Source organism: Cucumis melo, chromosome 1 (assembly GCF_025177605.1).
Source record: "Cucumis melo cultivar AY chromosome 1, USDA_Cmelo_AY_1.0, whole genome shotgun sequence".
Taxonomy (NCBI): Eukaryota; Viridiplantae; Streptophyta; class Magnoliopsida; order Cucurbitales; family Cucurbitaceae; genus Cucumis; species Cucumis melo.
Genome location: NC_066857.1, coordinates 14,181,992 through 14,197,050, shown reverse-complemented (window position 1 = coordinate 14,197,050; position 15,059 = coordinate 14,181,992). Strand labels below are relative to the sequence as shown.

The 15,059-nt window shown below is 36.7% G+C and overlaps 2 protein-coding genes across 4 annotated transcripts; both read left to right on the top strand.

The window, feature by feature from the left end:
* The first annotated feature begins 575 nt into the window (after positions 1 to 575).
* On the top strand, positions 576 to 4,685 carry LOC103490169 (E3 ubiquitin-protein ligase CSU1-like). Of its 3 annotated transcripts, none has more exons than XM_051089717.1 (4): positions 597 to 966; positions 1,775 to 1,819; positions 2,195 to 2,512; positions 3,819 to 4,685. In XM_051089717.1, exons 3-4 carry the CDS (start codon positions 2,274 to 2,276, stop codon positions 4,492 to 4,494), a joined length of 915 nt encoding a protein of 304 aa, XP_050945674.1. In that variant the 5' UTR covers positions 597 to 966; positions 1,775 to 1,819; positions 2,195 to 2,273; the 3' UTR covers positions 4,495 to 4,685. The 3 variants fall into 3 exon arrangements, with proteins under 3 accessions (XP_008447780.1, XP_050945674.1, XP_008447781.1); XM_008449559.3 differs by having other exon boundaries at positions 1,775 to 1,827; XM_008449558.3 differs by lacking the exon at positions 1,775 to 1,819 and having other exon boundaries at positions 576 to 966.
* Positions 4,686 to 8,915: 4,230 nt separating this feature from the next.
* LOC127148409 (uncharacterized) lies at positions 8,916 to 14,822 on the top strand. Its single transcript, XM_051081967.1, has 6 exons — positions 8,916 to 8,985; positions 9,072 to 9,114; positions 12,982 to 13,103; positions 13,202 to 13,277; positions 13,355 to 13,415; positions 14,571 to 14,822. The coding sequence occupies exons 1-6, from the start codon at positions 8,916 to 8,918 to the stop codon at positions 14,760 to 14,762; spliced, it is 564 nt and encodes a 187-aa protein (XP_050937924.1). The 3' UTR covers positions 14,763 to 14,822.
* The last annotated feature ends 237 nt before the right edge of the window (positions 14,823 to 15,059 follow it).

Below are 15,059 nucleotides of genomic sequence, written 5' to 3'. Positions count from 1 at the left end.
GGAATGGTTGGAATTTAAATTTGAATTTTGAATATTTTAAATGCTTTTTTACTTTTTTTTTTTAATGTTTTTGTATATGGTTAATTATTGCATCATGTTTATCATTATTTTAGGAAGAATTCATTGTATTAAAATTTTAGAACCTATTCATTGTGTTAATAGCTATTGAAGGAAAAAATCGGTAGCTAAAGTTTGAATATATAATTATTGAAGAGAAAAATGAGAATAATTAGAGATATTGAAATCAATTGAATATGGTTAGGGATCTTTCAAATAATATAATAATTATTTGATTTGGTTAATAATTATTATAAGTGGGTGTGTTTACAGATACACTGTAATCGGTTATGTGATATTGTTTTGTTTGATTTCTCGGGTTCCTTAAATATGCTGTGTTTGATTATGGACAGTTCTCATCCGTTGAGTGACATTTTCGATCGAAAAAAGTTGAAAATTATTTCAGGCAATTAGTTTTGTAAATCAAAAGAAAAAAACAGTTTGCTATTTTGACAATTTCCATTCTTATATTTGCCATTTACGCGGATTGCTCTAGTTTATTATTAGGCTCAGCCGCTGAGGCCTCCGGCTCATTCATCCGGACTAAAAAAACAAAATTAAAAAAAGAAGAAGAATTATAAAGAAATCAGAATTATAAGCCCCAAATAGTAAATCCCTTCTCCGACTGCGACTCCCTTCTATCGCGTTCTTTTCTCCGGCACATCCAAGTACGATCGGCGGTTCCCCTTCCAGCAACTCTCCGCCAGATTTTCCCACCTTTGACGGCAATCATCACCGTTTGACCACCCTCCTGCCCGGCGACCGGAAACCTAATCCCTCGCAGCTTCTTCTCCGGCCACGTCTCCTACGCTCCAGCCTGCGCTTCAGCGTTGAATTAAATAAGCAGGATTAAGCGTTTCCTGACACCAATCAGCCAAGATTCGAGTTGGTTTGAGTTGGATTCAGTGGGTAAGGGCATTTTAAACCCTTTTAAGTGCTGTATTTAAGCTCCGAACCTTTAGAACTATTATGTTTGTAGTCCTGGAAACACTTTGGATATTTGTTAGCATCGAGTTGTTTTTGTGGACGTTCTCTTGCTAATGACGAACAGTTCCTGTAAATTTCTGTTGGTATTGGTATTGATTTATTTTGTTAGATTTATGTTCAGGAGAATATCTTTCAAATGTTGATATTGTTTTATTTTGTTAGACTTAAAGTTGTTCTAGATGATAACCTGATGTGAGTATTCAAAGTTTGTTCTAGGAAGAGTATTAAGAGGAATGGTTTTAGGAAACAGTTGGTTCGAGGAAGAAGTTTCTATGTGGGTATCTTTGGTGTCTAAGAAGTTCATGTTTTGAAAATTAAAAACAAATATTATTAGACCAGCCTTTTAATTTGTTATTCTTTTTTTTTTTTTCAGAAAATATGTTTATTGAAAACTGAAAACAGATGAAGTTATTTTCATGACCCATTAGAGTAATTAAGCTCAACTCAAGAATTAAAGCATGACCTACATCTTCCTATCAACTACCTCTCACAATACTGTCAATTTGCAACATATAAACATTGATGTTGTTATTACTAGTCAGATATTTGAATTGTCACTTTTGCTGCCAATGCCATGTCCTTTTGTATCGTTGCTTTGAATAGCACTATAAAATTAGAATGGAACTTATTTTAGAGCGTTGTAGCAGCATTCTCATAATATCAGTAGTATGAATATCTGATCGCTAATTTTTCTTTTTCTTTATGTTCATTGGTTGCTGATGTATCCAAGTGGGATAATTCAACTCACGGTGATATATATAGAACAGTTAAACAAGTACGAAGGTCTCTGCTAGTCAACTTTTTTAATTGTTCAATCTCTCTATTTTTTGTCATTTTCCACGTTCAAGTTAATGCTTTTGACTGTTTGCATGGACGTAATACTGTGCTTACGAGCTAATGAATAACCGGTGGCTTGGTGCGTTTTTTGAGTGCTTATGTTTATAATTATATATCCGTTACCTTGTAGAAAACTTATTTGACTACATTTTTCATTGAATATTGTTACCATCTGGGTATCTATACAGTACTTGTACAACTAATTGCAATGCCAATCTTCCATACGGGCGACTATCTTTGGATTATTTCTTTACAGTTTAGCTAAAAAACCTAGTTTGACTCGGAAGGGAAATTTTGTTCCATTAATTTGTAGGGTTCATTGTCTCCCAAATTCTCTTATTTTGTTGACCCTCGTGTTCACTTCATATTGACTGAGTTGGAGGTAGAGAAATATGCCTCAGAGACACTCAAAAAACAACAATGATCTAGCCTTCTTCACCTATGATGAGAAGCGGAAGCTTGGCTATGGAACACAAAAAGAGAGACTTGGAAAGGACTCGATCAAGCCCTTTGATGTCTGTTGCCTATGCTTGAAACCCTTCATCGACCCCATGTGTTGTCAAAAGGGTCACACGTTTTGTAAAGAATGCATTCTTGAGTGCCTTTTGTCACAGAAGAAAGATAATCAAAGGTATATTACTCTTACAAAACTTGTATGTTTACATTTGATTGCTTGTTTCTTTTTCTGCCTCCCTCTCCAAATTTGAAATAACTGTTTAAAAATGTATGGAGTGGAGCACGGATGGTTTAGATCCAGGTTAACTCATTGGAGTTGGTGTGCGAGGGTGGTGCAGTTCCAATTTCTGTATGTAGTTGATAGTAATCAAACTATAATAATATTTATTACCTTCTTTGAGTCATTGAGTTGTTTGTTTCAGTTTTCTTTATTGGTTCTTCCTTTTTTAAGAATTTATGATTACTTTAGGATTTGAATGTTGAAAATTTTATCTTAATTTGTAGTCAATTGAATGGGATCACAATAAGTATCTTTTAAGGAAACGAGATGTCACCGACCCCCTGACTTGGTCTAGTGGCCAATTAAAGTCAATACAAATAAAATAGGGATTTAGTGGGTTGGGTTCGAGTCATGATGGCTAACAACAAGTTACCTTAACCACCAAACATAGCATTGTTGGTTGTTATATCGAGCAAGAGGTGTTACTACGTTGCACCTTGACCTTGTGTCTTTGATGATGTGCGAGAAATTGATAGATCTATTTTTAATTTTCATTTCCTATAAACCATTTTAGTTCTCTTATACTTCCTACCTCTCTAGTTATTAACTAAAAAGTGTTTGATGCCATAAAAAAATATTGGGTCATATGCCATTTCCCTGTTTTCTACCCTAATCGAGATATCTTCTCTTTCTTCCCAGACAAATTCATTTTGATTACAAAAAATTTGGACTGTGAAGTGCAATTAGATCTTTTTTTTTTTTTTTTGGTGAGGGGGACCATACTAATATTATCCATTAGAATGATTTATGGTTTTTCCAGATGTACCAATAATAATAAGTATCCAGCTCCGCTTGGAAAAACTCAATTTGGAATTTGTCTATTCAGTGTTATGAAGATTAAAGATAGTTTTGTGACATGTGCAGGTTGTATGTTCCTCAACGGCTTCTACTTTTTCTGAGGTTATAGTGAAAGCTAATGAACAAAGAATCATGAATTTGTTAAAAAATGTTCTAGTATTAATTAACTAATGTGTTGTGAATTCAGTTAAACAATCAGTTGTTGACTTTGTGCCTTTTCATTGATATAATATATAAATATTAGACTCACTAATGTAATAGGTGACTGGAACGTTGTAAGAAGTGCAAGTTGTAAAAGTGTCTTCTGTTTCTAGTACCAGACAGTACAGTTTGATTCATTTGTTAATAATGATCCTCACCATACCCTTCTCAGCGATCATGAGCTTGTTTTGTTGCTCTGCAGGAAGCTTGCTGCATATACTGCTCAGCAGAAGCAAGAGAAGGAAGAAGCAGAAGAGAAACTGATGCAACAGAAAGCTAGAGAGCTTGATGCATTTGATCAGCAAAATCACGGTGCTGTACCACAATACAACGATCGAAACCAGAGTCAGGATAAAAATGGTTTCCATGGGGCAAATAGTGTGAAGGTTACCTCTTACGAAGAAGAAGCACTTCGGACCATGAAGGCATTTTGGCTGCCTTCAGCCACACCAGAAGCTCCTGTTAAAGCAGGAGCCCCTCCAAGCAGTACATTTTGTCCAGAAGGCAACGAGAAACTTAAGCTAAAGTCCCTTTTTTCAATACATTTCACAGAGGACAATAGCGAGAAGAAGAAATCAAAATCATATGACGTTACATACATATGCCCTAGTTGTAAGGTTACTCTAACAAACACAATGGCTCTTGTGGCGCTAGGGACGTGTGGCCATGTCTTCTGTAAGAAATGTGCTGATAAGTTTATGGCAGTGGACAAAGTTTGCCTTGTCTGCAACAAAGGATGTAAAGTAAGGGATTTGGTGAATTTAGAGAAAGGAGGCACAGGATTTGCTGGCCACGGAGATGCACTTGAAGCAAGAGACTTCAAGCATTTGGGAAGCGGTTCTGGTTTGGGGCTGGTAAGGCCTGCCATGAAGACTTAAGAGTAAGTCTTTGATTAGGAAACTATAACCACTTGCCTTGGCTACTTCATGATTGTGATTTTCTTACATAAATCCCTTTTCCTTTTTTATTTTCTTAACTAATTAGTGTGTGGTCTTGTAAAATGGAAATATCAATATTGAATCTTTACGTTCTTTACGAAAAGAAAAAAGAAGTTTCTGTTGCTTTTAAATTGAGATTTGTCAACAATAATCTTAAAAATTAGAATAACCAAAGTTTAGAGGCCTTCTTATATGCTTCTAGGTCTGTCTTTGTTATCGATGGGTCGCTATTCCGGGTGTCAAGATCTTTCGTCTCTGTAGCTTTGATGCAAGTAGATGTTTTGCTATGAACTACTAATGTTAATGTTATCTAGAGGGGGTCTTAGGACTGATAGATTTGTACTTTCAAGAATTGTTAAGAAAGTTTTGGAAAGGTCAAACAATTGGTGGGTCTAAGAGTGATTTTATAACATTGGCTTCATTTTGAGAATGTGGCTGGAACTCCTCTTTAAATCTCACCAGAAAGCTTTGGTTTAGGATGTGAGAAGGGTATCAGTAGGATTAAGAAACAAAAGACTTTGAGAAAAGCAAAGAATTCCACTGGCCTTTGATAAATGAGGAGTTTGAGGGGGAGGTTATCTCTTTGGTCTAGAAGTGCATCCTACTTTTTCTTCTCATACTATTTGGTTACAGCACTCTCTGTGAAAGGAAAGGGACGATTTGACAGCGTCTTCTTTTACTTTAGATGAGATTAAAATCGTTTTTGGAAGTGATAGGTTAAAGTCTCTAGTTTTGATGGCTTCTCTACGAGACCTTTATTTATTTATTTATTATTATTATTGCAATTATAATGAATAGATCAATCTTTGAAATGTTTCTTTCATTTAGAAGGAGAAAGCTAAAAATGTGATAGGTTTTAGGCCTTATAGTCTCATCACCAGTGTTATTGGGGAAGTTTCAATTTATATCTATCATTTTTTCTCTTAAATTAATAAGCGTATTACTTTGAGAACCGTGTCAATTTTAATTTCAAACAAATAATTGTATTAATTTAGACTTGTGTATCGATTAGAACTTGAACTTGTATAAGTGTATCAATTTAGACTCTAAATTATGTTTTACTTGATACTTGTGAAAGTTAAAGGTTTAAATTTAACAAGTTTGATGGTATAGATTAATATTTATCCTAATAAATTTGGTTGAAGTATTGACCAACCAATTGATAGGGCCTTTAGAAGATTTTTGAGTTGGAAAAGGGTTTTTTTTTTGTTTGTTTGTTTGTAGGTGGGAGTTAGGACATGCTCTTTGATGGCCCATGAAGCATTGAGAATGCGTACTAGAAAAATAGCAAATTTATGGTTTACTTTAAATAAATGGTGAAAATTAATTTAAATAATTAATATAACAAAATAGTAGAAAATGAAAAAAAAAAGACTAAAAAATGGAAAAAAGACTGCAAAAATGTCTGTAATGCCTCTACTTTAATAAAAAAAAACTCAATTTCAAGTATAATTATTTCAAAATCCAAAATACTTCGTAACTGAATCGACTCCTCAACCGCAATTGTTTCGGCTCTTCCTTAATTTTATTCTAACAAAACAATCAAAACACTTAAAAAAAGCCATCAAATCTTCGAACTCGTTCACCTTCTTCGTCCCAATTTCAAAACCTTCCATTGTTCGTCTTTTTTATCTTCATTGACGTAAATTGCCATAGAAAGAGTAGTAGTCGTTCACAAAAAATCTTCTCAATGATGAGAAAGACCTCCACCCTGCAAAAGCAAAGCTTGTTTTATTTTTTCTTCTTGCGTTCAAATTCGGTTTTTGCAACTTAGTTAAATTGATGGTTAATAAAACATGGTCAATTACATTGGTGACGTCCTCAATCCTATAGGACGAAAAAAATTTCAAGACAACAGTCATTCACCACCATGAATTGATTGTGATAGTATCTCGATTTTCTATTCAAAAAGTATCAACATACCTAAAAAATTTTAAAATGCCAAAAAAGATATTTTAATAAAAATTCAAATTATTAGAAAATGAAAATACCATCACAATAAATAACTAGATTACGATTTGATTAATACAAATCTCACATTAAAAAAAACAACAAATTCAAATCCCAACAAATTCAATTGAATAATAAATAAAATTATAAATAAAATTACTTGATCTAAATCTTTAATAAATAGATAATAAATTACTATTTGATTAACAAAATTCTCAAATTTTAAAAATACAGCAAATTTCTAATCTCAACAACTTCAATTGAATACCAAATAATCTTAAAATCTACGAGATAATTTTTCATCTTTTAAATCAGGAATTCAATAACATAAATTTACTTTTATTTGAAAAAAATATGCTTTTACTTTATATTTAAAAAACACACAAATACTCACTTAATAAAAAAAAAATCTTTATCATCTAAAAATTATATCATCTTGTAAACTATTTACAATTTTAATGTAATTAAATAAATACTTTGATTTTGTTAAAATTGAAAAATAAATTTCAATATGCAAAATAGAAAGAAAAAATTAATGTATCGACAAAAGTAAAAGTTTAACCAAAAGGTGAGTATTATAAGAAGAGTCTATAAACAGACCCATTCAATGATCGTAGGGTGGAAGTGCAAATTGAAGGGAATTTAATCCCAACGGAAGTGTGAGATTGTGGTCTTTGATTTCTTGAAAGAATTAAAGATGCAAAAATAAACAAGAATAAAAGCTTCTATTCGAACTGGTAAGCTCCTCTCCGAAGTCTTCCTTTTTTTCATGACATCTTCCTTACTATGGCTCTAGCAATGATCCAACTTGTAGGAACCACTCATGAAATAATAGAGGGAACAGAGGAGAAAATTTTTCATAGAACTCTTTTAAGAAAATTTGTAGAATTTTTCTAGAGAGAAGAATTTCAGAGTAACCATTGACTATGAATCACATGCATGAATACGGATAGATGGTACGAGTACAATAAGAATACAAAGATTCATTTATTTTAAAAGAATTATAAAATACGGATATGTCTAGAATAGTCATCATACATATAATATATAATCGCTACTATATCTCTCAGCGTATAAGTGGAGAACTTTTCATTTTCTTATTATTTCCTTAGGTTTTTTAAATTACTATTTTGCCCTTAATGCCTTTTATTTTCCCACCACATCAAACCTACAATTTTATAACGTATAATATCACATACTTTGACGCATCACTTCATAAGTAAACATCCTTTTACAAAATTGCATTAGTTCATACAGAAACGTTCTTTCCACATTATAACTACCAAAATTTTCAAATAATAAATAACAACATTTCTACCCTGGCCTTCTTCTTCATCCCTTCATTTACAAAACGTTTATCAAAAAAGTTTTAGAATGAAATTTTTGTTCTCCATTTGAAGATGGTCCCAATCCTCTTTCGTGTCTAAAGTTGGTTTCGAATCTCTATTGTATTTATTGCTTTTTTCAGATGAATTTTAATGTATTCTCTCGATCAATGTGAGTTTCTTTTTTTAAACAAAAAATAACGAAAAAGATAATTATTGTGGTAAATTTGCCTTGAGATTTAGTTGGCCACTTGGATATGATGGTTATATATATAAATTGTTTAAATAAATACTTTACTAAATATATGGTTGTGTATCTATGTATACCATATTTAGTTAGGTAGTTTAATAGATGCAATTAAACGTATTTGTTTGTTGAGTTCAATTGACGCAACTGATATCACTGAGTTGCAACTGTTTAGATAGAGATAGTTGCATATTGAACTATAGCACGGTTTCACTTACAAGTGGATGTACGTTTCATTAAAAAAAAGTGGAATGTTTAAGACTATTTTCGATGATTCACTAATGGCATCGGGTACTGGGCAGAACTCCTATATATATTTCATTTTATTTTTGTGAAAGACAGAACTGAAAGACGAGAGGAGAAGGAGAAGAAGAAGGAGAAACGCCACCGTCTGCCTTGTCGCCGCATCACCTTCTTTCATTTACGGTAAGTTTCAAACCATTCTTTTATTAGTTTTGAAGTTAGCTTAGGTTATAAATTAGTTTAGATTAGGTAGTTTATAGTTTTGTTTTTTAAAGTTAGTTTAAGATTGAATATTGAATTATTTTAGGAATATGAGTTGAAAATTTGAGGGGAGGGTTATTTGAGAAATTAGGTTGGGAAATTTAAATTTTGAGTTGAAAATTTGACGGTAAAGATGGTTTATAATTAATTGAATGGAACATAATGGGTTAAGAATTAGAGGGGGTTCAATTGGAATTTTGAAAGAGAGATTGATAAATTGAACTTTTCAAGGGGGTGTAGTGAGTTTAATTGAATATTTGAAGGGGATGGGTTGAAAATTCTATGTCCACAGGCACTATGTTGTCATCCCGAATATTTTTGATGAGACAAATGTGATGTTCCTCGAGTTCGTCGAAGATCTAGATAACCCTGCGAAAGGATCGTCATCGGTGGGTGACAATTCGGGTGAGTCTAATAATGGTATACGTTTTAACTTACGATTATTTAAACTTTTTTCTCACATTAACTTATTCTTATAATATATTCAACAGGTATTGCTCAACCATCTGTGACTCCGACTCCAAAGAGACGTGCGTAGTTTCGACTCCTGGAGTTAGAATACTATATTGCAGCCAATGGGAGGATTTCGATGTCGATCACCCTAGGTGCGAAGAAGCCTATTTTGCCACACGTTGTTCGCTTCAGCCAGGTGATAAAAGTGTGTATGTGAAAGATATTTTCAATATGCTGCCTTAAGTGGGTGTACGTAGGCAAAAAATACATCGAGGTCGTCAAGGGCGACCTACAAGTACGTCCACTACACATTTCTGTTTTCATTTGAAACATATTTAAGTTAATCAAGCTAATGTGTTGTTTTTTGTAATGTGTAGCAGTTTTTCATGCTTGATTTCAATAATCAAGCAATGAATAGGTTCATTCAGCATCAAATGCTCATTACCTTTAAAGAGCCTGGGTCGACTGTCACAGGCACTTCAAAAAGTACAACGACCCTGAGGAGGCACATGCCAACCCACCATACATATTGGTGGGACGTAATGAGGATTGACACTACCTCTGTGATCATTACATGAGCTGTGCATTCCAGGTGAGCAACTAAACACTTTGTAATGGTTAATTATGATTTCAACTTATAATATGTATAAAAGATAAACAATATAGTTGTTTTCATGTAGGAGCAATCACGGACCAACAAGGTTGCTAGACAGAAGCAACCTTACAATCACAGCAGCGGGTTGATGTTTCTACAATGATAGCACGAACTCGCTGAGCAAAGAGGAAAGTCGATTGACTGTGTAAAGTTGTTATGTAAACACACGTTCAAGACGAAACGTTCGTGTCACATGTCGCAGTGGATGTACATGTAAGTTATCCAAGCAACACTTATACCCTTATTTTTCCTCTTTAATAATATATTTTTCACTTACTAACTTAGTTTTTAAATTTGTTGCAGAATCAAATGCTAGAACTTTTGTCCCAACCTACCCTAGATGATACTTAGCCACTCTCTAAGGACGAGATATGCGAGACGGTGTTGGGTAGACGACCGAACTACTCAAAATGTCTTAGTTGAGGACCCAAGCTCAAGGCCCGCAAGACGACCAGTGCAAACAGTGCCACGACCTCATGTTCACAATCCACGGTAGAGCTCCAATTATGAGCTGGCTTGATGAGGTTGAGCAAGTGATTGAAGAACAGACAAGAAATCACGATGTATTAGCTTCAAAAGTGGAATGAATGTGAAAGCTCATAAAAGACATGACTCAGACACAATAAGGACCATCACATAATCCCTAACTTTGCGATACTTATATATGTTTCTATTATTCTTAAGTTCTTGAAAATGACATTATTTAGTGATGATATGCATATGTATTAAGCTTATACACATTTGTATCATAGGACCTGCGGTGTAAATGGCGTACGAGGCTTGTTAGGAGATGTATATTATTTTATATGTTTTCTGTGCACTTTTTTTTTTTGGAACGATTACTATTTTTTATTTGTATTATGAACTTTGTTAAATTTTTTTAATTTCTTTGTATTATGAATACTTACTATTTTCCATTACATAATCATATTTAATTTTTGTTCAATTTAATATTGTATTTTGTAAATTACCAATATATTGTGAATTTTCTGTAATTGAATCAAAAACGAATGTGAATATTATAATTGAACAAAAAAAATTCAAAAAAAATATATATTTAAAATATTTTCCAATGCACCACATACATCGGGAATATGGTGCAAACGTTATGTCGGTGATGGTTATTTTCGACGCATGGCTGACATCGAACATATAAACGTCGGGGATAGTTATTTCTTATGCATAGCTGACGTCGAACATGTAGACGTCGGGAATGGTTTATTTTCGATGCATAGATGACTTCGGTAACACTATCGTCCGAAGAAATATATTCCCAACGTTGTGTTGGTGACGCGTTGAGAATCTACCTCCCGACACATGTCTTTCGACGATCTTCCCAACGTCTCTTCCTGCGTCGGAAATTTAATTTTTAACGTTATTTATACTTCTGCCAACATTTTTGTGTATCGGGAGTGGCTCCACTTCTTGTAATGAAATACACAATATATACCTGAAAAGTAAGAAAAGATTTGAAAGAATAAGTTGAAAAACTTAATGAGTGACGATTTTACAAAACACATTTTTCTTAAACAGTTATGCTTACATCTTTGACTTGGAGAAATATTCAATCAGTTGAAAATCATCTTACAAACATGATATTTGAACTTATAAACATTTGATCAAAATATTTTATAAAACTTTACTTGATCATAAATCCATAACTCGTTCCTAACATGAACATGGGTGTTGGTACACCACACTTCTCTCAATATAGATATAGTTTAAACTATATCCTTTTCCACTTAAGTACAACGAATTACACCTTCATTGATGTACATATAGACTCGTCAACCTTCACATTAGTAACAAAAAGCCACTATGTGCACATGAGGTCATAGGGAGTAACATAGAACATATGAGCATATATTAAAAATATGCTTGAAAATTTAGCTTAAAACATAATGCTTGCTTTAAATCTCTTTCAGATCTCATGTGTTCATAAGCATGCTTGGAATAGTTTATAAATTATGCTTTAAATATATACTTTTAAACTCAAGCTTAAACTCATGGTTGTAAATCATTTACTAATTATTAAGGAATAATCAATTTGAAAATCTCAAACATACTTAGAAATATTTAGCTTTGAACTCACGTTCATAAATAAATTTTCAAAATCATTTTGTATGCATATATCACTCAAAGACTCGTGGTCTAAGTCCTTAACTTGAAAGTTCTTCAAACCCCTATTGTCCTGAAATATCCATATTTAAGCCTAAATTAATCCCTTAACCTTAGAAAATATCCAAACTTTATTAAAAATAGACAAAAATATCATAAACAACTCAAAATTGCCCATTTGGCATGTTGGCACATCGAGCATGGGCATAATGGGGGGTAGGGGGTTGGGACGGGTGCAGGGTTTGGTGTAACGCCCAGCTTTTCTTTTCGTTTTTCTTTTATTTTATTTATTTTTTTTATTTCTTTTGTCTTGCTGGAATTAATAGGGGGAAACCCTTATTAAACTAAGGTTGGAATTTATTCTATTTTTTTATTTATTAAAGGAGGATTTAATCAATTAATTAGTAGCAACTAATTTATAAGCTTGGAAAGGGTCAAGGGTGTTTCATTGAAGAGAGAGAGAAGAGAGATACTTTTGGAAATAAATAATAAAATAATAGAAAGGAAATTAGTTTCTCTCTTATTTAAAGAGCCTTGGAACCCGTGCTAATTTAATTCAAAAAAAAAGAGAGAAGAAAAGAGAAGGAGAGGAAACCCTAACTCCCAACCACGCCGCCGCCGCCGCCTGTCGTCCGCCTCAGGCCGCCGCGCCAGTCTCCCAGCCGTCGAGGGTCGGTTCACGCCAAGCCGCCGCACGCCGAGCAAACCGAAGCCACGCAGCCGTAAGCCGACGCCCTCGCCGAATCGAAGCCCCGAGCCGCGACGTCTCAGTCGGGAGTCGAAGCCGCAGCCGTGCCGCTCGTCTGCCGGGAAGCGGAAAAGCCGAAGCCGTCTCCCTCAGCCAGCCGTAGTACCGCGCCGCTTCTGAAAGCCGAAGCCGGAACTCGCCGCGCCGCTTCGATCGGAGGAGGATAGCTCAGCCACGCCGCACCGCTGAGATCCGACGCAGCGCAGCCGGATCGTTCGTCAGCCAGCCGCCGCGCCGACGGGAATCCAGTAGCTAAGCCTCGCGCGCCGCCAGCCGTCGAACCCGAACCCGGAGCCGCTCCGCATCCGCGCGCCCTAACCCGAAGCCGATTCCGCGTGCGAGCCGCGTCCGCGTGCGAGCCGCGTTCGCGTGTGAAGCCGCGCCGCGCGCTTCTGCGTAGCCGAGCCGCGTCTCCCCCTGTTGCAAGCCGAGCCGCACGCGTGAACCCCTGTGTCAAAGCCGAGCCGCGCCTGCGCCAAGCCGAGCCGGTCCCTGTCCTCTTCCAGCCGAGCCGCCAAGACCAATTTGGCTCCATCCACCTACATTTTGGTAACTTAATTAATTATTGTGGCATTTTCCCAGTAAGACTCCCTGGTCCGGACGTAAATTAAATTATTTTAGGACTAAGTTAAGTTATTTTTCCTAAGGGCGTCTTGGACCGAGTGACCGGTGCGGCGAGAGACTCTCTTCAGTAGGGACTCATCCACTGCAACCTTTTCTGGGGTAAGTTATTTCAACGTAGTCTTAACCGTTAATCGTTGGTGACCTAATTACGGACTTTGGCGTTATTAAATATTTAGGATCCCGTTGCTTGGAAAGCACACGTGTCTTGCGGTTAGGACTCGTCGGGTGAATCTCCAGGTAAGAGATTCCACTACTGGCTTCATGTTTAGAAGTGTGAGACTATGTATGCTCCAATTTCTCTCATGTTATGAATTAAACAGTACAATGCCTGAAATAAATGTTAGCATGATATAACTGATGATGTGATTAGACTTTAGCCCGTCATGTTTGGCGAGAGCTGTTGTGGCCATGCGGCGAATGTCGAGATGGAGAGTGTAGAGACGATTTATGTGATATGTTTCATACTGATGCCATGTGTATGTATACTGCAAGTAGGGTACCTGTTAGCTTAGTCTGTTAGAGTCGTACCTGCATGGGTGTCCTACGGGATCACCACCTATTGAGGACTGTGTGGTCCGACGGGACACCAGTCTAGCATGAGATAGATATGACTCGAGTGACTCGACGGGGTCCTCGCATCCCGACTGTCCTAGGTGTCCCCCGGGGCACCGAAGACCAGAGCTACGTTCCTACGGGAGCGCATGTTGCACGTGTTCGGGAACGTGCCAGAGATTGGGTACCAGTTTCAGGACTCTGACAGGAAGCTAACAGGCACCTAGTGGGACCAGTAGTGGGTCCCTTACTGAGTATTTTTTTTTACTCACTCTCTTCATTTTATGTTTTCAGGTAGAGGACGAGGCAAGGGCAAGGGCAAGCTGGCGAGCGACCCGAAGTGACCGTGGAGGGCCATAGGGACTACTGCTTCCGCTTATCCTTATTTTAGATTTTCGTAATTGAGTTTGAAACCTTTTCATTACTTGCCATCTTTTATGTAGATAGGGCCCGAGTAGGACATCAGAACGCATTTACACTTTTTGCATGGCTATCTTGTTTAACTTTTTCACAAATGGAATTTCTTAAACCGTATGCTTTTTAATAAATTTTATGACTTAAACCACTGGTTCTATATTGAGTAATGACTTCGATTCAGTATAAGGAGTTGGGTCGTTACAGTTGGTATCAGAGCACAGTGTTTTAGGTTCTGTAGACTGACCTACGATGTAAGTCATTTTGTTTTGGTTTTACTTCACCCTATGGCTATACGGTCCTTCAGCACTCGCCAGGTATGCCTAAAGCCTTGCTAATGTTAAGATTACGATTTTGCCTGAATAGTCTAGATCTAGAGATAGGGCGTTAAGTTCTTGTGGTGAAAAGTTTGTTGGTGAATTTTAGGGAGAATGCCGCCACGTAGAGGTGCACGCCGAGGAGGTGGTAGGGGAGGCAGAGGTGCCGGTCGTGGCCAGCCGGAGGCGCCACCTGCTGCACCGGCAGTCGACCCAAATGCACCGGTCACCCAGGCGGATCTCGCCGCGATGGAGCGGCGCTATCAGGACATGCTGCAAGCTGCTTTGGCGCCTTTCCTAGCCGCCCAGCAGAACCAGGCCGCCCAGCAGAACCAGGCCGCCCCTGCTCAGGCCCAAGCCGTTGTTCCTCCAGCCCCTGAGGAAGCTCCACCAGTACCAGTTCAACTGTCGGCCGAGGCGAAACACTTACGGGACTTTAGGAAGTATAATCCTAAGACCTTTGACGGATCTATGGACAACCCCACAAAGGCCCAAATGTGGTTGACGTCCATAGAGACTATTTTCCGGTACATGAAGTGCCCAGAAGACCAGAAGGTGCAGTGTGCAGTCTTCTTCTTGGAGGACCGAGGCACCGCCT